The 27,532-nt window shown below is 39.9% G+C and overlaps 1 protein-coding gene across 42 annotated transcripts in view; it reads right to left on the reverse strand.

Moving 5' to 3' along the window:
* RIMS1 (regulating synaptic membrane exocytosis 1) overlaps positions 1 to 27,532 on the reverse strand; it is a 423,063-nt gene that overhangs the window by 247,347 nt on the left and 148,184 nt on the right. For 41 of the 42 annotated variants that reach the window (XM_074991019.1, XM_074991025.1, XM_074991017.1 and 38 more), the window contains exons 3-4: positions 10,022 to 10,356; positions 3,162 to 4,033 (exon numbers count right to left, since the gene is read on the reverse strand). In XM_074991019.1, coding sequence (XP_074847120.1) covers positions 3,162 to 4,033; positions 10,022 to 10,356 — 1,207 coding nt within the window. Of the gene's footprint in view, positions 1 to 3,161; positions 4,034 to 10,021; positions 10,357 to 22,149; positions 22,261 to 27,532 lie in introns of those variants that run through there. The other variant, XM_074991039.1, reaches the window with a different exon arrangement.

Consider the following 27,532-nt stretch of genomic DNA (forward strand, 5'->3'; position numbering starts at 1 on the left):
CATGGCTGAAAAGTCAAGAATCAGAGAGACCAGCCAACCTGGGTATGACTCATATAATTTAGCAAGAGGCAGGAAAATGTAATCAATATAATCCAAATGTACATGAATTTCAAATCATCAACTCATTTTTCTGTGTAACAAAAATCAAGGGTAGATGTTAAATATATTTGTGTTTAACAATATCTTGTTAGAAATTAAACAAAGTAACCAGATTAATTTGTAGATGCTAATTCTCTTTTTAATTGCCTTAAATTATGCATTCAGATGATTTAATTAACCTTAAGATCAAAGATGAAAGATGCCGCAGGAAACTAACAGTAGGATCTACAATGTCTTCATCCTAACTATCCATACTATAGTGAATTACCACCTAATTGCCTATGTGACTGAATGCAACTAGTTTACCAGTGTATGAACAACAAATAGAACATTTGCTTCAAAGCAACCATCCACAGACAATCAGCATGGCCTATACTTCCTTTGAGGGAAAGTCCTGCTGGGACAAAGGGCTTGTCAGCTTGCCAGACAGCTATAAAGGGAAGCCCAGGATCCGATCCTGCTTAATCTTTGAACAGGAAAAATACTAGGCATAAGACAGAGATCTTCCAAATAATGATTTGGAATAACCAGGACAATGCTCGGAAAGACTTTAACAGACTTTAAATCTGACCTGTTGGGATGATTCCAGACAGACTTTTACAAGTCAGCAGCTTCCATAATCCCTTCTGTGAAACTGACCTCAAGGCTTTACACATATTTGTACATATATTGCTCTATTATTCATTTGTGATATATTGCTCTATTATTCATTTGTGACTGTCTCTCTTTTCCCTTTTACTAATAAGCTTTTCATTTTAGTTACTAAAAGGGTGGGATCAGCATGATTATTAGGTAAAATCCGAGACTCAGACTTATCTGGAAATAAGTGAGATTGGTGAATCCACGTACGGTGAATCATGTTTTCAGTAACCTCTCTATATATTAGATTTGGCTGACTAGATGGGAACCAAGGGTTGGATTGTTTAAAGAGGAGTGTATTTGGCTTCTTGGTGGTCAATCTGGTATTACAGAAAAGGTGTTTTGATACTGGTTTAGTGAATCTAATTATAGAATAAACCATCCATTTTGGACAGTGTCTGCCCTATTGACTTCAGAAGAGTGGACTTTAACTCCCTGAGAGAACTGATGGGCAGGATCCTCTGGGAAGCTAATATGAAGGGGAAAGGAGTTCAGGAGAACTGGCAATGTTTTAAAGAGATCTTATTGAAGACATAGGAACAAACCATCCCAATCTGCAGTAAGAAAAGCAACTATGGCAGCAACCAGTTTGGCTCACAAGGGAAATCTTTGGCAAGCTTAACTCAAAAAGAATGCATATAAGAAGTGGAAACTGGGACAGATGAGTAAGAAGGAGTATAACTATACGGCTGGAGAATGCCAGCGGGCGGGGGGGGAAGTAATCAGGAAAGTGAAAGCACAATTGGAACTGCAGCTAGCAAAGAATGTGAATGACAACATTTAGGGCTTCTACAGGTATGTTAACAATAAGAGGGTTATCAGGGAGGGTGTGGGACTGTTGCTGGATGAAGGAGGTAACCTGGTGACAGATGAGGTAGGAAAGGCTGAAGTACTCAATGCTTTTTTTGCCTCAGTCTTCACAGACAAGGTCAGCTCCCCGACTATGGCACTAGGCAATGCAGTATGGGAAGTAGGCTGGCAGCCCTCGGTGGGGAGAGAATGGGTTCAGAGCTATTTAGAAAAGCTAGACGCACACAAATCCATAGGTCTGAATTTAGTGCACCCAAGGGTACTGAGGGAATTGGCAGATATCATTGCAGAGCCTTTGGCTATTATCTTTGAAAACCCTGTTTTGACCCTTCCTTTAAGAAACTGTTATTCTTCAAACACAAAACTCACAAACCAACACCAAAACAAAGCTATTCCCAATGTCCCCAATGAGGATATCTCCACTCTTTCTGCAAAGTGCTTATCTCAGTCCCATTTTCAAATTATACAATTTAAGCATTGTTCAGTATCAAAACACTTGCAAAGTAGTTTTCAAGAACAAAGTACAAATATTTTAAGCAAAGGCCAATTTAATGTGCTTGTCAACTGATACTGCTTCCTTCTTATGATTGTGGGGAATCTTTTCTCTTCTCTTTTAAATGGTAAAATGATTCCTCAGTTCCTTGCAGTTGCTCTGTGAGAAAACACACTAAACCATTTGATTTTCAGCACAGGTTATTGGGGAAAATGTTTGTCAGAATATTAACATCACATTACTATCTTCCTTCTTTCTCAGATATTTTGCAAATGCAGTTCTCATCTTATTCTCATTGGCATTCATTTCTTATTTGCCTTAATTTTAATAGCTTGCTTTTTATTCGTAAGGCCATTCAAGCTCTAGGTTTTACTTACTTGATCTGATATATTTTTATGTCCCCCAAAAAATTCTTTTGGCTCCAGATTTCTTACTGAATGGATAATTAGATAACATACAACATTTCCCCCCAGACTTCCCCTGCTAAACACATACACAAATATATTTGGAGGAGAGGGGCCGGGAATGAGGAATTTGGCAAATTCCTCATTGCTGCCCTCCCCATTATATCCCCATATGTAAATATTTTCTCATTTTTAACCTTGTATTATGGCAGATTCTTAATATTTTATTAAAGTTCATGGAATTTTGTTTACTCTTATTCTGAAATTAACCAAGATGTTTTGTGAAAATCTGACACTTCCTTACGATGAGTTCTGAATATCTGTGGAACTAATTTTTCTTTCAATTCATTCCATTCATTGAAATTCATTTCACATTTTGAAACAGAAGATGAAGTGGTAAGTAAAGGGGAACAGGAACTGCACAGAAGAATATAAACCTAAAGCACTCAACTTACAATAGTCACATGAAAAAGGAGAGGGAAAGAAGGAAGGAGAAAAATTAGTAGCTGTGTTAATTTGGAACTACCTCAAAATCAAAATCCAAAAAAAAAAAAAGGTATACAACCAATCCCATGGGTATAATCAACCTCTCCCAGGTGAAAATACTTTGGTGAAAAAAAATTAAATGAAAAACAAAAGAAAGTTGAAGGCAACAGCAGAATATATACACAAAATGTTTTTCACGCACATGTACATAATATATGTAAAACTCTTACCTTTTTCACTGACACTTTCACTTTCTATTTCTACATCTTCACAGCTAGTATATTCTGGTGTTGATGCTCCTTCTTCTTCTGAGCTACTGACTGACATTTGCCTTTTCTTCCCACCTCTTTTTGATCTATGAGGCTTTGGAGGGGATGGCCGCACTGATTCTGACTGATCAGAACTAAGGGAATCATTCCTTAGCATGGTCTCCATTTTCTCCCGTTTTGCTTTTCGCATGAGAATAGCAGAACTGGGATCAAGGCGACTCTGTTTCTTAAAGGAATCATGGTTCTTGTATTCTAGGTTTTCTGTAGGAACTGGACTATGTCTGGGAGTTGGTGGACTATGATTAGCTAATTGTTTAGAAACAGAAATTCTTACATCACCTGTTCTTTCTACAGAATATGATCTTTGAGTTTCCATAAGAGATTTTCTGTCCTGAGTTCCCTGTAACTGTGAGCGTTTTCCTAATTTATTCTCGAGTACCTCTGCTTCCTCCACTTCTGTATGTGCCAAAGCTACATCACTATGTCTCCTTTCATGCCGTGCCTTTGAAACTTTTGCATGCATACGCATCTGTTGCTCCTCAGGATGTGGTTTCACAGGATATCTTGCCAGATTTGGGTCACTCCTATACCGAGTGTGATACTCATCTTCTTTCCTTTGTTTTTCATCATCTGCTACCTTGCCTTCCTCAGGTTTTTCTGGCAAGTCTGGGTAGTCCTGTGACCTTACTTTCTCCAGCCTTCTACTTTCATGCCTTTCTTTACGATCCCTGTCATCTGCTTGTCCTTGTTGAAGTGAAGACTTTGGCACACGTTTACGTTCACTTTTTAGACCTCCTTTTCCATTCTGTTCTGAAATCAATGATGTCTTCTTCCTACCATGGAAAGAAGTAAACAGTGTGAAAAATCTAACAATAAGAAAAGCAAAAGTGGAGCCAAAGATACTAAACTGTAGCTGTAGAACAGACAAGAGAAAGCTAAGTAAGCTACTGGGGGGCGAGGACCTAAAAAATATAGTTCTCCTATTAACGACTTTTCTTCCCAATACTTTTTCCATCCCTTTCCAATAGGAAATTATTGCCAGAGTGAAACCTTAAACTATATTCTGTAACCTATAAGTGATGCCTAACATGCTTGAAAAAACAGCAGTTGTTTACAAAAGAATTAAAACACTGCTTTGCAAACATCTTTGTTCGACTAGCAGCAGGACAATAGAGTGATGGCACATTTTTCCCCCTTTTTAAAAACTAACATTTATGAGGGGATGGTCTGGCATGACCACCTATCCACATCCCATTTCAGGCACATACAAAGCACCATAACATGGGAGATATTTCATACATGCAATGACATTAGGAAAATCTATGTGCATATGTGAAGAAGTGCAACAGGAGTCTATCCAGATGTAATATTTGATCTTGTTTTATTTTATTTAACTCTAAAGAAAACAAATACTCGTTTCATCTAAATCTGCAGATTAAGAAAAACAAATTAGACCTTTCGGATCAGCAGAATTTCCATTTTTGATAATGGGAAAGTACAACACATTTTAATGCATTATTTTGCATAGTCACAGTATACAAATTGAAGCTGCCTAAAAATTATGCTTTTTCATTTCAGAATATTTCAGTCCCAGCCCTTCTTCACTTCTCTGGCTGGTGTTAGATTTCTGATTCAATCATATTTCTTCTCAGATCTCCCAATCTTCAAACACAATGAATTCACCATTTTAAAAGAAAAAAATTACCCTATATAAATCCAAGATGCATAATTCAGAAAATATTTTGCAAAGTCTGTGCCTAAAAAGTCTTTGTGAATACCCTATAAATCTTTCCCGGGACAATCGTCTCAAGAAGAAGAAAGAACTAGTACAAGATAGAGCACCCTTGAAGGAACAATGAGAAAAATGTTACATGTTATATGGATGGCTCTCAAAATATTTATGATGTTTTATAGGTATGTAATAAAAGAGAATATAAACACTTCAATGCAGTCTCATTCCCCACTCCTACTTGAATCAAGTAACACTGACAAATACCCACTGACTTCTTCCAAGTTATAAGAGGGTAACTCAGAGACAAATACTGGAACAAAGGCAACATTTTAAAATGTCCTAACCTGAGCAATTTAGTTATTATATTCCCATCTGCCCCTTGCTTTCTACGTATTTAACTCTTATTATGAAGTGTAAATTGTATGTAACAATATAATTCCTATCCTTACCAACTTCTCCCATTTTTCCTTCCTCAGAATATGTGTTCACCAACAACTGTTTTACAGTCTGATTATAAATTATCTTTAAGACCCGACTTTACTCCTCTTCCTGACATTAATTCCAACATAATCCTTTCATCTTCCCTTTCCGCTTACCATATGACAAAACAGTTCTATCTCCTCTTAGCAAGTAATCAGGTCTTAGAATGTTGGTTCAGAAGACATCTGAAAAAGACAAAGATACTGTCCCCCCGCTCCCCGCACTCCCACCAGCCATCTCAAATTTTGAGGAAGAGAGGTGGGAGGAGGGGCAGGCACACCTAAAAGGTGATACTGGGGATTCCCCCCTAAATGGCTATCCTCACAAAGACCAGTGGCTTAGCCTGCTACAACTCCATGGTCCTCTTCAGAGACTTCAAGGCCCACTTTCACACCCTAGCTCCATCCCACTGTTGCTACTGTTTCTCTACACATACGTATTAAAAAAACATCTCCAGCTGTTGAGTCTTCCAAAAAATATAAAAAGCTAGTACAATTAAACTGCACAAATCTTCCTGGAAGCAAATATATCTGAGGTAAACAACAGAACTGCTGTCAGCTCTGAGGAACATTTATTAATTGGATCAACTTTAAAAGCGTGTAACATTAGAAGTGTTGTGATAATTTGGATCTCTCTGGCCCACTCTAGTTTTGCACTCGATAAAAAAATGGATGAATTTCAAAAAACCTTACAATCGTGTATAACGATCCATGCTGATGGCAACTGATGCAAAAAGGAGACTGAAGGGCTACATCTGCCTTACAGCAATCTTTTCAAAGAAGTCCTTCCAGAAGATCTCTTCCAAAAGAACTTCGTTCAAAAGAGCACATCCACACACAAAGAAGAAGATCAAAAGAGTGATCCACTCTTTCAAAGAAGAGAGTCCACACAGCCTCTACTCTTTTGAAAGAACGGGACAGGGATTGAAAAATCAGCTACCATGAGAACTGCTCTTTTGACAAAAAGGGCCCATGCAGCATCTATACATGTTTTCTTTCCAAAGAAGCTTTCAAAAGAAGGTGCTCTTCCTGAAATGGGAGTGGAAGTGTGCTATCAAAAGGAGCACCATGTACTTTTGATTTAATTTTAAAAGAATGCTTCTTGTGTGTACATGCTCTGCTGGAAATTTCAAAAGAGTCCCTTCTTTTGAAAAAATATTTTGAAAAAACTTGCTAGTGTAGACACGATCAAAGACTGGATTAGTTAAAAAAAAACGAGAAATAGTACTGTAACATGGGAGGGAGGAATAGCTCAGTGGTTTGAGCATTAGCCTGTCACACCCTATGGTTGTGAGCTCAATCCTTAAAGGGGCCATTTAGGGATCTGGGGTGAAAAAAAAGGGAGGGTGGCTGGTCCTGCCAAGAGGGCAGGGGACTGGATTCAATTCCTTAGGTCCCTTCCAGTTCTATGAGATGTGTAACTCCATATATTAGGGGACGGATGGCTCAGTGGTTTGAGCATTGGCCTGCTAAACCCATGGTTGTGAGCTCAGTCCTTGAGGGGGCCACTTAGGGATCTAGGTAAAATAGATTTTTTGAGCAGATCTAGAGAAGTGGCTGTTCCCCTCTATTCGGCGCTGGTGAGGCCCCATCTGGAATATTGTGTCCAGTTTTGGGGCCCCCCTCCCACCAGTATAAAAAGGATGTGGATGTGCTGCAGCAGGTTCAGCAGAGGGCAACAAAAATGATTAAGGGGCTGGAGCACAAGACCTAGGAGGATAAGCTGAGGGATCTGAGCTTACTTAGTTTACAGAAGAGAAGACTTAGGGGTGATTTAATAGCAGCCTTCAACTTCCTGAAGGGGAGCTCTAAAGAGGAGGGTGAGAAACTGTTCTCAGTGGTGTCAGATGGCAGAACAAGGACTAATCATCTGAAGTTAAAAAGGGAGAGGTGTAGGTTGGATATTAGGAAAAACTACTTCACCAGGAGGGTGGTGAAGCATTGGAATGCGTTGCCTAGAGAGGTGGTGGATTCACCTTCCCTCAAGGTTTTTAAGTCCCAGCTTGACAAGGTCCTGGCTGGGATGACTAGTGAGGGTTGATCTTGCTTGAAGCAGGGGGCTGGACTAGTTGGCTCCCTGAGACCCCTTCCAGGCCTATGATTCTATGATAAGGTTGTGACCAACAGAGAAACAGAAAATGAACTGGAAATAAATGGACACATGGAAAGCCAGCAGTTAGCCCAAACTGGTAGACAAAGAGATAGGACAGACTCCTGCACTCCTAGGCTTTTTCCACACAGGCCACTTCCTTCACAAGTGGGATGCAAACACATGGAGCAAAAGCTGCTAATGAGGTGCAGATGCAAATTCCCCATACCTCATTAGCATAACATCACGTGATTTGGAGTACGGAAGATCGTTCTTCCGGACTCCAAAACGCCATGTAGAAGTGCAGCCCCGGGGGGCTTCCGGAAGGAAGTCCTTCTTCCAGAGGCCCCTTCTTCCTGAAAATTTTTGGGGAGAAGGGGCCTCTGGAAGAAGGACTTCCTTCTGGAAGCCCCCCAGGGCTACACTTCTACACAGCATTTTGGAGTCCGGAAGACCATTCTTCTGGACTCCAAATCATGTGATGTTATGCTTATGAGGGGCAGGGAATTTGCATCCATGCCGCATTAGCATCTTTCACTCCATGTATTAGCATGCCACTTCTGAAAGAAGTGGCCTGTGTAGAAATGGCCCTAGAGAAAAGCAGGCATGCCTCTGTCTTGCTCTAAAGACTACGATTTATTGGTGAGCTTTGACCACCAGGACATTTAGATGAGTACATTGATGAAGACACGCGAGCACCAGCACTACACAAAAAAACACTGATACACACAAAATCCCGTGCTTTTGCTCCTTCTATCTATTGCTTTCCATCTCCCCGCTATCTTCCTCTTGTTCTATCACTTTCCTACATGATCAACTCAACAACATGGCACCAGCAAAATGACATGGGAGTGCCAATCCAGATCTAGATGGGACAATAATCAAGAGCTGGAGTCAGTAAGTGACTCTGTGCAGTATTCATGGGCGTCTCTTTCCACTGCCCTCCCAACCTGGCTCTTGAACATGGCCCCATCTTGCTTTCCAAGCACAGCACTGAACAGACAGGGTCAAGGAGGCAATGGAAAGATGCATCCAGAAGTACTGTTGAAATACATGATAAAAGGCATCCTGTATGGATTGTGTATGGAACAGGCAATTTTCTATTTAAAAAAAAGAAGTGCCTTGTAATATGGGACTGCTGACAGCTCAGCAACAACCCTCATGAAAAGGTGCTTCTGCAGCAGTCCCTGCAAGTTTCCAACCAGCAGGGGTGCCAACCCACAGAAATTTCATTTACGGACAAAATGGGAAAAATTTACAGACAATTTTTTTTTACTGACATATTTTTAAACTATATTAAGATGACATAAATGGCCAAAAATGAAAAGTAATTGTGATCATTTATACATCACAAAAACAATATGCTATTTATCTCACTTTCATTTAGTTAGTCATGTTGCCAAATTGGAGATACTAACTTGGCAGGATAACGTAGATGATAACATCATGTGAATCACATGATTCACTTTAGGTCACCTCAACCATTGATCTAAATAAACAGCTAAAGCATCCAATTTCCGCTGTTCTGCAGTAAAATGGCTGAAGCAGCACAGAAATGTAATTGTTATAGAATATTTGCTCTTTTTTAAATTTTTTATTGCACTTTTACAAAATTTATAGATACCTACATTTTTAATGCACTTTACCAACATGTCTAATTTCAGGTAATTTTTTCCAGACTCTCTGTAAATGTACTGATTGTTGGCAACCCTGTCAGCCAGGAACCCCACTGCCATGGTTTCCCGCTGTTTGCCCTATCATTTTACACTTAGCTTCTATTACCTTGTGAAAGAGCACCAGCAGATTCATCATACTACTGTCAGTTGACCTGTTTCTGTTCTGCAGATTCATGATCATACATAAGTAGCTAAACACCACCATCATCTTTAATTTACTAAGTTAATTACTAGAAGTTGTGTATACGTAGCCTTATTCTCACATGAAAATAAACTATAATTACTTCTAAGAACATTTGTTTATCTTACCGATTTAAACCCTCTGTTTTAAAGCCAGTCTGTTATTTACCAGACTATAAAAGGCATCACAAGTATAAACACATAAGACAGAATCCCTAGTCTTTTTCTTTTTAAAATAATTTACCAATATCTGATTTACTAATTATAAAGAAAACATTATGAATCAGATCAGTTTTTGGTGTAACCACTTTGAAAGAGTCCTTTTATTTGTGAAATGGCTTTTTGAACCCTCTGTGGACATAAAATAAATCCTTAAAATCAGTTATTTGATTTTACAAACATGATATTAATTCCTAGCAAGTCAAAGGTGCAAATGTCTTGCTATTTTTTAAATATCTCTTGCATAGAATTCACTGCATATTCCAGACGGTGCTTTTCTTCGTGTACTATTGCACTTTCCTGATCAATAAACAGTTAGTCATTGATCTTGAGTATATAAAGCAATAGAGGTACAGACAATCTCCCAGAAATACACTCTTGTGTAACATTACTTAACTAGCAGCTCAGATGCTATAGGTGTATAAAGAGGAACTAGGATATATTACCTCTCTCGAGGAGGTTCACTTCTAGACCTTGATGAAGCTTGCTTTTGTTCCAGGCCCATAGCTTGCTGTGATAGTTCTGCTCCTTTCCTCCTGTCAGACTGCACACTGGAAGAAGAAATTTCCTGGGATGAGGCAGCTGTCGTACTTAAGGGAGTTTGAGATCTCGAACGCTCTTGAAGCCTTGCTTTCTTTTCTCTAGGTGCATCACCAGTAGCTGTATCACTCAGTGCTCCATCCTGACTGCTTGGCGGCTGTGGACCACTTCCAAAAAACCATGCTCCAGACTTTGTTAAGATTTCTTGTTGCTTTCGACATAAATTGCACACCCACATAACCTAGTTGAAGATAAAGAGATCCGTGTAAGTGTCCACTAAACTCTAACATATTTGCTTGCTTTGTAAGTGTTCAAATATAGTATATATTTAAACTGGATGAATTTTGTGCTCATGACAGTGCTCATATTGTGCTCATGAAAGTGCATATCATTGTTTTAGCTATAGGGTCAAACATACTGCAGCTAGGTGGTATGCTATGCTATGCTTAATGGTCTGACAACAGATCTCCATCTTAATCTGTTTTCTCAGTGTTTGGTCTCTTTTGAGTAACAACTGTTAAAATGCTGTGAACAGATTATGTGGGTTGTTGATGTATAGTTTTGTTTTGTTTTGTTTTATGTGGACCAATATTAGAATGGGATTATCAAACTAATGTTCACTGGTGGGGTGACCTAAAATGAACTATGGATTGTAAAATTCAAGCCAGTTAATTTCTCCCTTCCAATCACTACTGTGAACTATTAAAGAAATAGTCATTGCTACAGTATTTCTCCGTCACATTTCCTTCCTTGATACCACCAACAAATTTCAGGCAGTTTTTCAGAAGGAAGTACTCATTATTGTGAATAGTTTCAAATACACCAAACACAGCTACTTACCAATGTTGTAAACTCCGGGCCTAAAGAAATATACTGATATGTAACTAAATATAATAATGTAATGAAAAATTGTTCACAGTATTTTAGCAAACCAAAACATATTCCTTACTGGTTAAAGGTTAAAAGATCAAACATCTGTGCCATGAGAAATGACCTATATCTGAAAAAAGGCTAACTGTTCCTGGCCCTGGTCATCACCATTAAATAGCATAGAAGCATAGTTAATTTTTTTCCCCTCCAGCATCACTGGTAAACAACAGAACACACAATAAGGCCAGTCTCTAAGCCTAAAAGTCATAGAGGGAATGAGGGCTAGCACGCACTGTAAGAAAAAATTATAAGAGAAAAATAAAAGCTGAATGGGGAAAGTAAAGTAAATGCAAATGAAAAACAATATAAGCCCTCCCCGCCAATAATTAAGGAAAGGAGGGATCATTTGAAGCAGGAAGAATGAGGTAAAAAAGGGGGAGAACAGAGAAGATAGCTTCAGCAGAAATAGAAAGAATAAAGGGTAAAAATATGCAAACCAATTATATTAGCCAAAAGAAAAAAATATGTAAGTTTAATAACGACTAGAAGGTAAGCATAAATGAAGTTGTGGAATATGAAACAAAGAGAGTAAAGGACATGAAGAAATATTTTAAATATTGTCTGTGTATAAAAGTACAGATGCGTCACACAATGTCTACCTTAATAAGGACTTGAAAAAATAACACTTTTAATTATTTGAAAAAAGAAGCTAATCAAAATTTACAGTTTCTCTAGCAGTGGTGCAAACATGTCCTATAGAACAAAACAGAAATAATCTTCAACAAATTATAAGAATGGCAGCTTATTCATTAAAATAAATGGTAGACATTTTTAAAACCTGCCCTTTATATTATAATGGCTTATTTCTTCATCTGGAATACTTTAATTTTGAAATAAAATGGAAGAATTGAATATGCCAATACTCATACAACATAAATTTAAAGTGTAAACTAGACTAACAAGGGAAGAAACATTTTTAAATGTGTATATAAACTCTAATGTAATTGTTAAACAATTACCTGTCATGCGTGTATTAGTCTCTGTCTATTTTTCTCACTCACTCTCTGGTATATAGGCAGCAACCAAAAGCTATTAAACCAATAGCTCACAGTAAGGTTTAAAAAAGCTATTGTGCAAAAGCTGGTAACTGGAGTTTCTTTGAATCCAGTATTAGTTAATATGTTACCTTAAATTTTCAGACAAAAAAAATTACAAACTGAAAAATAAACTGCAGTATTTTTCCAAAATGCTTTCAAGTTCTGAATGTTCTTTGGATAAGGATATAAGTTCTTTTAATCAAAATGTGAAAGAAGTTATTTTGTAGATTACTAGAAGAAGGAAATGTTGAGCAAATTCTCAAGCATACGTATATCAACACTTTAACATGGAAAGCTAGTAACAACAATATCAATCACAATTTATACATTTATATATAAAACCTAATTGTACCTATAAGATCAAAAATATGAACTAAACTTTTTCCTGTGAATTTATAAACAAACTTACCCAAGCTCCTTTTGTTTTGTAAAGGCAAATACTTCTTACAAACAAAAGTACTCAACCCAGATAATTGGGAGTAGGTAAGGTAGATGCAGACACATAGATAAAGGTAGGATACAAAAGAGAGAAGGGGAGTTTTTCACTAGTTGTGAAATTACAGTGGAATAACCCACAGCAGTCTTTCAACACTACAGCTTGGACATAACATACACACCAAGCACCACAGACTATACATGTAAGAAATCTGCATTATACTCACATAAATGCTACACTACATCTCTGTTTAGGATTCTCTTCAGGACTTAGCTATTAAATTCTATGGTAGCCTTGAGCTATATTCAGTCCAAAGGGAAAAATGACAAAAGCTTGTCTTTAAGAAAAAAATAAAAAATGCAGTGACATAACAGTTTCAGTAAGAAAGCTGTTTATTGAAAAACATTTTTAGAGAAGTATGTGCAGCAAGCACTCTAGCAGCATGCAGGAATTATATCCTGATTAAATATTCTGGGATGTGTTCCAAACCAATCTAAACCAAAGCAGGTCTGTGTAATAACTTATTTTAACAATCCACAGATGTTAGGCAACCAAACACACATTCTGATGAAGGATTACAGTGCTCTAATGTGGCATCTGGACCTCCATGTGATGTATCAGGAAAATGAAGAGAGGTACATAATTTTATTCTGACCAATCACTAACAAAATATTTTCAGCTCTTGCTTCTCTCTTCAGTGAGTTTTGATGCAGCATTACAGTGGGTTATTCAAAAGACATCTAGTCATTTTTTCTGTATACCTGTGTAAGGCAACAGGCACATACATGTCTGCACATGGAGCTATTAGAGCCAAACAGCCAGACCTATAAGAGGCACTCTCTTCACGTGTTCCCAAATGCAAAAGTTTATGTGCATTTGATCGGAAAAAAATTATTTTCACACCAGTGCACAAGAGCCCTGTGCTTTCCTTGCAATGCCACAAAAACAATGTGCAAACAGGATTCAAGAGAGGTAGGTTACTGATCCCCCCAGAGATGCCCATAAAAACTTTATGGGGTTGGTAGCAACATGCTTTTGGGGCAGTAGGATTCCATGCTTGCCCTCATGTGGAATGTGTATGGACATTCATTCACAAACATAAAGATATGCCTCACACTTACTCTTACAGGCACTGCTGAAAGTGATCCGTTAGGGGTAGGAACAGTATTCCTGTGCTAAATAACATGAAATTCCAACTTGAAAATACCCATATTAAGCAGTGTAAACACTCATATATAAAATATAAATTAACATTTTCAACCTACACATATATGACTGCTGTGTTATGATTACCCTTTTCCATGAAATAATATTAGCAGGCAGAGAAAACTCCCTTTAATTCTATGTAACTTCCATTATCACTTCCTATCAAATGGGCAGGATGCAGTTAAAATGATGTTAGGAAGAAATTTAACTTTTACCCCAAATTTAGAGCCAGATGTTGGAAGGCTCAGTCAGGCAAAACTGCCATTGAAGTTAATGCAAGTTTTGTCCAGCTCAGATGTGTAACAGTCTTGCCTGAGACAGATGAAGGAAAATAGTCTTTGAAACTTTGTTAGAAAACTAGGAGCGTCTACACTGGTAGGCCATGAGCTGTTAATTATCAGGCTCCATTCTCTGGACTGTGATTTTCTTTCTTCTGTTTTGTTTTAGAGGATTGAGTCTAATAAACAGTCGCAAATCTATGTAAGTTTGTCTCAACGTAACTAAAAATTAATTTGACTCCCTTTTGAGCCACTTCTTCCATCCACTTCAAGAAGACAGCTGTCCAGCAGTCGTCCCATTGTCCTGCATGCAGATCTTTTCCTCTTCATGAGGACCCACTGACTTCAGTGGAGCCTGGAAAACTCAAGAATACACCTACATGGATCTGATTGCAGGACAAGGACCAGTCTTGTGCTTTACAAAACTTCATTGCATTAGGGGGGCCAACAACAAAGTGCTACAAAGTATATAGGACATGAATAAACTATGTTAAAGTTATATCACACTACATTAATTCTGTTCTTTCAAATTAAAATTGGGTAATGCCAGTGCTTTCTTTGTAGATGAACATGAGCCAGTACTGAGCTGGCTCCAGCACCCAGTCCTATGGTAGCCTCCAAGCCCCTGCACTACTGTGGGGCTTTCGGGGGCTCCAGCTCCCAGCCCCTGTGCTGCTGCAAGGCTGCCAGAGGCTCCAGCAGCCCCATGGATAGGAGCTGGCTGAGACATTGAACCCAGCTGGCAGGAACCCTGACAAGGAGGTGCTGATACACAGTACCAGCACGTACCACTACAAAAATTCCTGGGTAATGTAGCCTTAACTGTGGTTTCCCAACTGCTTCCTTACAACACAATCTCAAAATATGCAGCTGTAATTATGCTCAAGAATCCATGCATTCTTCAAATCCACAGCCAGGGAACATCCCAAAGAATCCAACCTCTCGTGCAGATATGCATTCCAGAACCCAAGCCTTCAGTGACAAAACTCTCAAAACCTAAAGGCTGTATGCCAGATCTCATCCTTTGCTATCGCCCCTTTCCACTGCTTCAGAGGTGCAAATGGGCCATGAAGCTGTTCTAAGTGGACAGCCAAGGATTCAACTGACATAACTGTACTACTGGCCTCCTGCAGACCCAGGAGGGCATGGCAGAAGAAGTCAGCTGCTGTGCTCTGGCTGATTCCCAGATGACATAACAGGCTGAATCAGCTTTAGCCAGCCCCAGAACAGGGACAGATCTGATAGATACAAAGCCATATTATTGCTTTGTGTCCTGTCCTGAACTTATTTTCACCAGACTTTGTGCTATCATTTAAGTCTGTATAATATGGGTCAAAAATGCTACTAAATAAAAATTCTCCACCAACCATGAGCAAAGTCTTTGTACCCTCAATTAAATTTAATAAAACTAATAAACAAGGAGTGATTGCACTTATTACCATGTAATGATTATACTTACTTTCAGATTTCAGTCAACAAAAACTTAATTTTAGTGTATTTGCAAATGCTGAAGAATCTCCAGTCTTGGCCTGAGAGTTGGAGAAGGCTGAGATCTTGCCTCAGAATTCAAGTCACACAAGTTCTAGAATACAGTGGACTTCAGAATAGACATGTGAGATATTCTGACTCCACCAATAATGCAGTTGTGCCATTTAAGATTATAAAATTTAGCATAAACATCTGTTTTATTTGGCTTTGTTAGAAACGCAATTATGTGAATTCTGATTTAGAGTTGAGCCTGGGTTGCAAAATCAGACCTAAACTTCCCTGAAGTTTTGAATGATTCATATCTTGGGTTTGGATCTATTGGTTCCACAACCACTTTTAGTTCAAAGCAACATACTTCATACAAATTAAAAAAAAAACAAAAAACAACATACTGCCAGTCCAGTTATGGTCACGTCACATTGCCTAGCGTGATCTGTCTTTTATTCTCCCTCTTACCCAAAATAAACACTATAAGCATAATCCTCATGAGTTCCCAGTGGGCATTTGTGCCCTGCACTGTATGTCATGTGTGTACCATATCAGGGCCAGATTCTGCTGACTCTTACACAGGAGCATAGTCGGGGGAAATGACAGGCTTCCCTACTTTGCAAAGCCTGGTTAAGGACCAGGCAGACTTACAGTTCCTGTACCTCATCATATCTACCTTGAAATATAAACTATCTTAAACTATTCAAAACTTATGGGTCAACTTTCTTTTTATAATGCTTTTATATAGAGTACCAGTTGGAATATCACTTAAAACAACTGGTATACCTTGTATCCCTGGTTATGTGCTACATTTTTGGTTATTACTGCCCAGGCCAGCCATCCAAGTCACTGTTCAAATCACCACCAGTTTTCAAAGATAATGGCCAATGGTTCTGCAAGCACATCAAACAACCACCTTCGTACCCTCAGATGCACTAGCTCTGTCCCCAAGTGTCTGTGTATGTCCAGCTTTTCTAAATAGTTCTTAACCTGTTCTTCCTTCTACGAGGGCTGCTCACCTCCTTCACACACTGTGCTGCCTATTGCAGCACTCTGGGAGCCAATCTTGTCTGAGAAGAAAGAGGCAAAAAGAGCTTTGAGTACTTCAGCTTTTCCCACATCATTGTTGCACAATGCAGATCCCTACTTGTTTTAGCTGGTAATGCTCAGTGCAGGAAATAGTCAGGAGGAACCACTGAAAAGCAAATATAATGATACCTCCCTCATCCTGCCAAGATATAGTCATGTGCCTAGTGAAGTGGGCACTCTGTTTAAGATGACCATCCATCCCACTTCTGGTGGGACAGCTCCATATTTTGGGAGTCAGGAAGGTGTCCTGATTTATTTTCAAAACAGTAATAATTGCCCCTACTTGTGGGGGGAGCGGCTCCCATGTGGCTCACACCCACTTCCCAGCTCCCCACACCGAGGAGGAGCATCGGCAGCTGCCGCCTCCTTCCTGGCTCTTTGAATTACTATTGAACACCACTGTTCTGGTCAGATTCAATGTGAGCATGCCTTAGAACTTGCACAGACACTGAGATTAAAGATTTCCCACAAATTTCAGTGACAGGGGGTTAGGACATGGGGAAATACCTAAAATACATGTGAAGAAGACCTCTTTTCTTTACGGGCTTCTTTTTGGAGACACAAACAATATATAAGTGGTTACCACTGCTTGGAAGAGGTGAAAGCAGACATAAGCTTGGAAGGTAATGTCCTGACTGTCAAGACTACCTTTTTCCCAATGAAGAAGGCTTGGGACCTTTTTTTGATTTGGAAACCTGGAACATGTCATGGAAAGATAAAGCTGACAAATAAGGCTGAATCCAGGTTTTGCAAAAAAATAAAAAATAAAAAAATAAAATCCATTTGCACAGTGAATGGTCAAATCCACAATGTTCTGTGAGCTACTAAGAAGAAGAAGCAGATGTTTGCACAAAGCCTGAGGAAGGCCTGAGCAATATATTTAGAACTTGGAAGGATTCCATTTTGAATCAGTAAATGTTTCTAAATGCCAGTTTTGTCACACAGGAAACTGACACAAAAAGTGTTTCCATCAATAATAACTAAAATGTACAGATAGTCACAAGAGGAAAAATGCTGCTTAAGAACTTTAAGGGTATTTACTGTGTGTATCTTGATATACAATGCCAAAGTTATAAAACTTTAACTTTTTGAATATTAATATCTACTGTCATTAAATAATTATTGTGTAACTCTCACACATTCTCTGCACCCTTCTATAATTTCTCTCACTTGTTAACATTCAAATTGATAATAAATGGGGGAGAATAAAACCCATAATTTTGTTTAACTATGAAAAGACAAATAAAGAAAAATAAAAATCCCCCAAAATATCTAAATTACCCACCTCAATCATAAAAAATAAAAAACAAATTTTGCCAAAACTATAGTTATGGCTAAAGATTGCCAAATCAACTGTCACAAGGTGTAAGAAATTACAGGATTCCTGTCTATCACACACCATGTTGCCAACTTTTGAGAATTTATTGTAAGTGACATAATTCTGACACTCTTCCCCCCACCCACTGAAGCCTAGCGCAAGAACCGCCACTCTTCATGCAATATTGGAGAGCCCAAAGGAAAACTCTTTAATTGTCTGCCTGTAGAAAAGTATATGAGACCAGTGAACAAGGAGGCAGATGTGGTATGGGGGAAGTTGGGTGGGTGGGGAGAGAGACAAGAGGCGAATTTTATGGCTAGGGAGGTGGAGTTGATGTGAGGCTGGGATACAAAATCAACTGATGTAGGAACCTGGTGGCCAAAAACGTACTTGTCACTATAAACTAGCGACAGAAATTGTTGTACAGCCAGTGCAGGTTGGCAATAATGATGAAATGTGAAGGGCTACAAAAAGTAAACTAGAAACTGAGGAAAAAGAGACTATCACAGCAAAGAATCTGAGCTGGTTATTATTGAGTAATCTGAGTTGAACTGTTCTTGGTTTGAATTTGTTTCTGGAATTAAAGCAAAACTGAACGCGAGTATATTAAAAGCCTTAAAGCTGGAAATACACATTGACTTTGCAGCAGGGTGCGGGGGCTGGGGTTTTTTTTTCCCATGGACTTCATGGAGGTTGTCTCCCTTCACATTTTTCTGAGAGACAACGAAATTAAACTGGAAGAGCACAACAGGGATATCTGGAAAGAGGGAAAATCCAGGAACATGATTAGCCACCCGAGAGTTTCCATCACTGTTTGTGAGATTATACCACAGTCTAGTATATCTCAGTGACAACAAATTGCTCTGGACTTTCACCCTAACCGTTCCCCATCTTAATTTAATCTCAGTGTTTCTAGATATACTCCCTCTCCCTCCTAGCATCCTGGCCTTAAACCACTTTAAATAGTATCCTTCCATCCTTGGTATTGTCACCCTCAGGTATTGGTAGATTTACAACCCAACATGAACCACCACTCAGACAAGTGACAGTTTAAATATTTAAGTCTAACATTTCCCCATAATCATCCCCCCGCACTATCTACTAGACTCTTTCATTTCGCAGCCTTTTCTCTGAACTCCTTTCACTCTATCCATATCTTTCACATAAGGTGAAAATATTAGTTATTGTTATTAGATAAATTTCTAAATTTCACGAACCATGTGAATAAACTCCAAATCTTTACTTGCTAGATTCTGAAATCCTTACTCATATTTTATTCTGCCCTTACTCAAAGTCAAAGAGAGTTTTGCCTAAGCAAGGATTTGACATATAAATGTATTTTATAATGCACCCTGGGAATATTACCAAATTCTGCTTATACCAATCATATCACTGTATTGGTAGTTATCAATACACCATTGAACATAAACAGGCAGAATTATAAAAAAGACAATACTCTAACAAAATAAGGTAAATAGATAGCATAAAATGTTTGATGTTTAGGAATGCTATAAACCGAAAATAGAGCTCATTCACAACTGTCCATTGTTAGTGATTTGCTGTCATTCCAAATTGTATGCAAAACCCCACTCAAAATCCCCCCACAAAAGCAACCCATTCTGTTAATTGATATATTCCCTCTCCCCTTCCCAAGCAAGTTTATACAAACACAATACTATTTATTTTTCTACAGTATTTTCAATAAAACTATCTCAAAATGCTTTCTTGAGAGAATAAGGAGGATCCTTTATATAGTGGTTACATCACGAAGAAAGAAACAGGAAACAATAGATGGAAATACAGAGGAAGTAAAGAGAATAAAGCTGAAATGAAAATGCAATGAAACTTCAAACTGGCATTCTTGCAGTGAAGAGGGTGCAAAAAGAAGGGTAATGTAGGACAGAAAGCTGAGCAGGTAAGTTTTAGGAGGACACAATTTCATTTGGGAACTGGACACACACAGATCAAATGGGAACATATCACCATTAATGTTTAGCTCTCATAACCCTAAGAAACTCAAACAACATGCAATTAATTATGGAAAACAGATGCCTAAACATCATGGCTGTGTCTACACTACTGCTTTCCTTTGCAGGAAGGATGGTAATTAGGGTGTTGGGAGTTTACTAATAAAGTGCTGCCATACATCTGCAGCACTTCATTAAGTAAATTCCGCCCCCCTGCGGCAACTCCGAAGTTTTAAACTTTGAAGTACTGGCACACGTCTAGCCGCGGCGCACCTGCTGGTACTTGCAAGTGTCAGGGCAACTTCAAAGTCTCCTTACTCCTCAAAATTTACTCCCCCTTACTCCTCCAAAATTTGAGGAGTAAGGGGACTTCGAAGTTGCCCCGGCACTTCGAAGTACCGGTGGGTGTGCTGTGGCTAGACGCGTGCCAGTACTTCGAAGTTTAAAACTTTGGAGTTGCCACGGGGGGGGGGAATTTGTTTAATGAAGTACTGCATATGTACGGCAGCACTTTATTAGTAAACTCCCAACACCGTAATTACCATCCTTCCTTCGAAGGAAGGTGACAGTGTAGACAAGCCCCACGACACTTTGGACACCTGACTCTAGCCTCTGCTGACACAGAAGTATCTATATTTGTAATACTTTACAAAGACCTTCCTCTGACTGTCTTGCCTACATGGGAATCTATGTAAAATGAGTATTAAATCTAACATTCTGATTTAGCAGCCCTTTGCACATACTTTCAAAAGGTCTAAGTGACCGTGAGAGGTGAAAGTCAGTACAGAATCAGATCCACTCCCTTTCAATGAATTGTATTTATCGTAACTAATCCACAAGGTACAGATTAAGGAGCAATGAAAGTAATAAATATTAAAGGTTTATTACAAGTACTTTTCAGTATTTCATATAGATACAAACAATACTGATCAAAGAACCAGACAAGACTATTAGCATAAACATTAAAGAAAATAAATTATGAATGATTTTATCGGTTAGCTCTTTTAACTTTTTAATTTTTTAGCAAGAGGCACACTATCCTGTCACACAAGAAAGCCATACTGCATTATTGTTATTTCTATTATATTCCATTAATATATTATCTAATATATTCTCTTCTGTTCTATTATAGTTTTTAGATAGTATACAATGTGTAAAAGTTCAGCATGTGCACTGCTGAAGTTAGCACAATGGAAATTATCTATAAGAGTCCTATTTCCCATTTTAAATATTGATATATTCAGTGGTATCTCAAATACTACTATATGGTATTCATGAGTAAATATGAATTGTGTAACAATGAACACAGCTCAGTATGAGTTTGGACTCTGCATAGATAGAGTTTATTTAGTAAGCACATTTAGGATTTAAAATCTGTTGTCATCTGTCCTTACATATTTATCAGTTTCCTTCAAGCAATTAAAGGATGTAAATAATATTCTATTATGTTGTATGCAATAGTTTACATAAGTGCACAGAATATAGGTAAGTTACAGTGGCCAACATTTTCAAGTTCTTAGGCACTACAATTCATATTCAGGCACATAAATAAAAGAAGCCTGAGTGTGGTTGCTCAACATCTCTGAATATCAGGTCACTTTTATTAAGGCGGCTAAAATCAGATTATGATGCCCAAGTTTCAGCGCCTAAGATTAAAAGCTAGAGCCAGAGTACTTACAAGTACACCATCAAGACAGTATATTTCAAGCTTCTAAAGACTTGATCCAGCATTGAGATCTAATGGTGTGAACTCCTATACCTATGAAAAGTCTCATTGAAGTGAATGAGACTCCACATTGACAAAGAGACTCGTATTAGAGGATTCTACTCCAGTTCAGAGCGTTAATGGAGGGCAGATTTTCCTCCTTAGCCTTCTACAATTTTGTTCCATTACACTTTTTACAGCACCATCAACTGGGAAAAAGACAAAGTCAGACAAATGTGGTATACCAGTCTAGAATATTAAAATTGTAGAAATATGTCACAGATTGAATCTGATAAAAAATAAATAAAGCATTTAATTAAAAAGTATTGTAGTGGTATTCTACATAGTGTTTCTTCATCACTATGGCAAATTTTATAGATGCCCACAACCGCTACTTTGAAAATAAAATGAGGCTGAGACATTCAAGCAGGATTTTACTTGGTATAAAACTCCATTTTTTAAAAAAGGTCTGGCTAAGCTAAGAAATAACAGTATATCATATGTGTTAGCTAAACATTCGTTTACAGTACTGCACTTACTGCAAAAGGACGACAAGTTTGTTTTTTTCCAACTTTATCTTTGTTGAGCCTACCTTCTGGGATGTCCACGATCTTTCTCTTAATTCTCCCACCTCTCGCTCCAGATGCAGAGGTCTGAGGCTAAGTTGATTAAGTCTGTGCTATCTGTGCTAGCAAGCTCGAGCACAAGGACAACCTCAGTAAATCTGGGATGGAAGATTTGAGGAAGGGGGAGAGAAAGTATCAGTGCTCTACAATAAAATCTGAGTGGATATCTCAGAGATTAAAAAAAGAAAAGTGGAGAAAAGCAATGTATTTTTGGTAAGGAAGGGTGTGGGTATTTAGGAAAGTAGCGATTGTGGGGAAAGTTAGGAAAAGGGTAAGACAACTTTGAGATATATTATGGAAGATTTGGAAGTTAAGACGTGGGAGGTGGGGGAACAGGGCAAGAAAAAATAGTAAGGAGTTTTGTGCCAGCATAAGACTATTCAAAGTGATTAATCAAAAATAAAGCACAGTTTGAAAGCCAATCCATAGATTAGAAATTGTATCAAGTTAAGAGGAAATACGTTACCCTGATCTCACCATAAGTTACTACACTGGCAGCTCAAGTAGGGGAAGGAGAGGAGTTTCAATCAGGGCAGGGAACAAAAAGCAGTATGGAATAATGGAGCCTAAGAAACTAAGCAATAATAACATTCCATGATCTAATGCACCTATGTTTACAATATAGGTTTAAGAAGTGAGATCAGAACTCTGCTGTGAGTTTAGTGCCCCAGTTCTGATCTTTTGCACTTACCTGTACAGTCAGAGATATCTAATGAAGTTACTTATTTCCTGAATAAATAAAAGACAGATTGTGTAGTAAAGCTGGAGGATGGTGGTTAGGCTATGCTGTCCTGTGGTTATCAGGCAAAAAATGGATGTTACCTGGCTTGGCATCAGGACTATAATGACTGCATATTGCTAAAAATCCTAGAGAAATTTTCAAATATGATGATGAAGGTTTTGTTTCTGACCATATAGTGCAAGATCCATAAATAATGGTTTACTCAACAGAAATAGGCCACGGTTTTCAAATGTAACTAGTGATTTTGTGTGCCTCAGATTTTATTTACCCACTCTGAAGTACCTGATTTTCAGGGGCTGAGTTGCTTAAGGCCTTTCATGGTGACTCACGGTATGTACCCAAAAATTAAGGAACCCAAAAATCACTGGTCATTTTTTTAACTATTATCCACAGAAAATGACCTAGTTAATGATGTATGTCTAGTTTCCTAACAGTCTATTAGCTGCAGCAGGGATATCAGTAGGTAAAATTCAAATCCTTCAGATGCTGACACACATTAGCAAACTATGATGACAGGAGTCTCACACTAATGTAGATTATCAGTAGGTATGAAGAAAAGGTATTTCTCTACACTATGACTTAAAGAAACAGATAAGAAAAAGAAGAGACCATAGAGACTTTGTAGTGCATAATCATATATGTTGTCTCTGCCCCAAGACCTCTATTAACTCAGTTACAGCCTGCAATCCTGCCCTCTCTATAATGCATAACTTGTTGAAGCCCCAAGAAAGCTAATGGTTCAGGGACATTCTAAACCATCTTAATCGGTGCTCTAGATGTACTGACAACTTTTTTGATAGTTCATTTGCTTTTATCTTTACATGTTCATTTTTTTCAAACTCATTTAAGAGGAATGATGAAAACATTCATTTGTACCTCTTGAACTGAAAAAAAAAATAATTTCCATTACCTTCCAACATCAAGTCTGACTTTTCTTCCTAATTTACATTTTTCTTTTTAAGTGGTTAACACATGCTACAACTCAATATTTATATCCTTTTAAAACATATGTTATCTATTCAGGTAGTTAACCTCTTTTGTGTACCATAACTTTGTCTTGGCTGCTCACATCCCATTTTGAGTAACTTATCTCTTTGCAGATCTATTTTGGGGCACTCTCATTCCCTAGCTATCTAATCAGTCCTCCTCTCCCACCCTCCTTTATCAGACAGCTTTTTGTTTGATTTGAGAGATGTGCAAAATTTGATTCTCTACAAGTCTCTCTGCTCTGGAATGCATGAATAATAATTCTTTGGACTTTGTCATTAGTTATAATTAATTTTAATTCATTACTGAAATATACTATTGAATGACTGCTGTTCTACAATGATTGTCTCGTAAGTCCCATCTAATTATGTGGAAACCAGAAGTTTCTCAGTTTAAATCTGACTGGCTTTCTGGAGGCCAAAATGTCTACTGTCCTATGCCCTTGCAGAACCCTCTTATATCCACTACTACCTATAAGGGTCAGCATAATATTTGTCTCATAACTGGAGTGACGGGCACAGGATGAGAGGAGATGTGGGCACAGGTAAGGAGGAGCACTAAGAAGGTGGTGGGAGATAGATGCAGACAGGGGCAAGAGGACCAACAAACACAGCAGGGCAACTAGTGGCAAGGACAAGTGAAAAATAAAAAGGAGATCAGTTAGGCATAGAAGAACTGAAATAGCATGGCGTGGGTGGGGAGAAGAATTGCAGGAAGCAAAAAGAACCAGGCTGGGGCAGGGGCAAGACAGGAGAAAGGATAGCCACAGAAATGTAGTTTTCCAGCTGTTTTATTTTAATTTGAGAAAGGGACACTCATAAAAGTCATAACTGCCTATCAAAAGTCAGACTAAGATAGCTAATTTACTAACAATACAACTGATTACTTACCAAAACAGTTAAATTTTCAAAGATTCTTGGCTGTGGGAAAACCTGAGATGCCATGAAATTTACTATAAAAATGTAACTAGTGTACTGAAGGGAGGCAGAAGGGCCACCCTCACAGTCAGAAGGGTCTGAGCATACCTCTGCACTCTGTGGGTGGAACCACAGTACGCTTACGCTGCTTCCAGGAAACCAACAGGCGGGACCAGAAGTATAAAGGGCAGAGCTTAGGGCTCAGCTGAAGCTCAGTCACTGGAGGGGATAAATGCCTCCCCTGAGCTCCTGCAGTGGGAGGTTGCAGTGAGCCAACAGAAAGCAGAGAGCTGGCTGGTACCACTCAGATCACTGGCAGACCTGACCCGAGAGGAAGCAGATGACTGATTGAGGCCACCCAGACCACTGACAGACATGAGCCCTTAAGACACCAACAACTGGCCAGGACTGCCCAGAATACGGGCTCACCCTATCCAGGAGCCGGTACTGGCAGCAGAGGTCCCCAATGACCCAATCACCTCTCTGGACCCCAAAGGTACACTGGGAAGGGGAGTGTGGAATTATCCCAGAGATGGTAGATGCCTGTTTGGCTGCAGCACTGACAGAGGGTAAGGCCCTGAGCCAGTATGCACTGGGGTGACTGAACCTGCATCCTATCTGCCTCCCTCAGGCTCTCAGAACTGAGGCCTGGGCTGATTGACTCTGTTCATTTCCCCACTCTGAAAGAGACCCTGGGCTACTTAAATGGCCATGGCTCTGCTTAAATCAAGGCCTGAATTGAATGACTAGTTGTTGCCTTGCTGAGAGGCAGAGACTGAGCTAATCCACTGACTCTTTCTCAGCCTGAGTCGTACATTCTTTTGCCTCCCTGCCCTGAGGCAGGCCTTGGGAAGATGGACTATTTATGGGTCAGTCTGAGCATAGGCCTAAGCTCCTAGACCCTCTTCACTGCACCACGCTGACTAAGGGCTCTGACTCTGTGGCTATGTCTAGACTATAGGGATTTCTTGGCAGAGGTATGTGTCGGAAGATATCTTGTGACAAAACTTCTGTTGACAGATGGCATTCAGACCACAAGGCCATTCTATCAGCAAAATGGCCACCCAGAACTATGTTGGACCGGGTCACCAGTCACCAGTTCCTACCAGGAGCCCCAGCGAGGCACACCCTTAAAGAAACCCCACACAGACACCTGTTTCCTGCTTCTGCTGTGAGCGTGTCTACCTCCTTGAGGGACAGGTACAGCTAACACAGGGCTTTGCAGCTTTGTGCGCAACACAGCTGGTTCCAGGGAGCTATGCCACCAGAGCTGCACTGAGCTTGTGGCGGCCCCACACAGAGATGCTGCAGCAGCTGCTGAAATTCCTGACAGCCGTCCTCCTCTTCCTCATGGAGGGCAAGCCCAAGGCCATCTGCGAGGACCTCGCTTTGACTGCAGGATGTTCACACCTGCACCCACCCTACCCCCTACCCGCCTGGTGCACAGGTGGCTCTGGAGGCACCACAACAGTTCTGACTGATGGCACAGGCTAGTCATTGGGCAGTGGGATGATCAGAAGTAACTCCAGAACTTTCAAATGCAGAAGGCCACCTTCCTGGAGCTCTGTGCCCGCCTCACCTCACCCTCCAGAAACCGGACACCTGGCTGCAGCCTGCCATCCCCATGGAGAAGCAGGTCGCAGTTGCCCTCTGGAAGTTTGCCACCCCTGACAGCTACCACTTGGTGAGCAACCAGTTAAGCGTGGGGAAGTCCACTGTCAGGGCCTTTCTCATGGAAGTAACACTCTCAGGAGGATGTCACTGCACAATGCCGGGGATGGCATAGTCCCCCTGGGATGGGGCTTCCCCACAACCCCAACTCTTGCACCCCCAGCCTGCTTTCTGAGGGCAGCCCTTCGGTGGGACCCTCAAGAGCAGAGCCAGGGTTGCAAGGGGTGGGGTGGAAACCCTATCCCAGGGGAACTGTGCTGTCCCACCATCACACAACGCTTACAGCTGGTGGGGATGACCTCACAGAGGAGCTATTTCAGAGCTGGGGGGGCGAGGGGTAGCAAAAGAGTCACCCGGGGCCCAAAAGCTCCCTCCCTCAGTCGCTGATGTTTGTGGTTGGTCTCCTGCCTCTGTAGGTCATGATGACCATCAACACAACCCTGCTGCAGAAGGTTATGGGTCTTGGAGACACTGATGAAGTTGTGGCTGGATTCACTGCCCTAGGGTTCCCGAAGCTGCACTGGGGCCATTGATGGGACCCACAGTCTGACACATGCCCCAGAGCACAGTTAGGCAAAGTATATAAACTGCAAGATCTACTTCTTGATAGTGGTGTAGGCTGTAGTTGACCACCATGGATAGTTCAAGTACATTTATGTCAGGCAGGCAGGCCGGCCACACAACGCCCATGTGTTCCGCAACTCGAGCCTGTACGGGACACTAGATGCACATTTGTCCCTTACCGTGAGCTGGTAGTCAGGGACATTCAGATGCCATTCTGCATCCTGGGGGACATGGCCTACCCCCTCCTGCCCTGGCTGATGAAACCCTACACCAGCCAGCTGGACCCCAGCCAGGAACTGTTGAATGCCTGCCTCAATGAGGCCAGGATGCAGGCCAAGTGTGCCTTCGGCCACCTCAAGGCATGCTTCAGGTGCCTTCTCACCCACCTGGATGTAGAGAAGCACAACATCCACCAAGTTGTGGTGGCATGTTGTGCCCTGCACAATATTGTGGAGGGAAAGAAGCAGG

Source organism: Carettochelys insculpta, chromosome 3, assembly GCF_033958435.1.
Source record: "Carettochelys insculpta isolate YL-2023 chromosome 3, ASM3395843v1, whole genome shotgun sequence".
Lineage (NCBI taxonomy): Eukaryota > Metazoa > Chordata > Testudines > Carettochelyidae > Carettochelys > Carettochelys insculpta.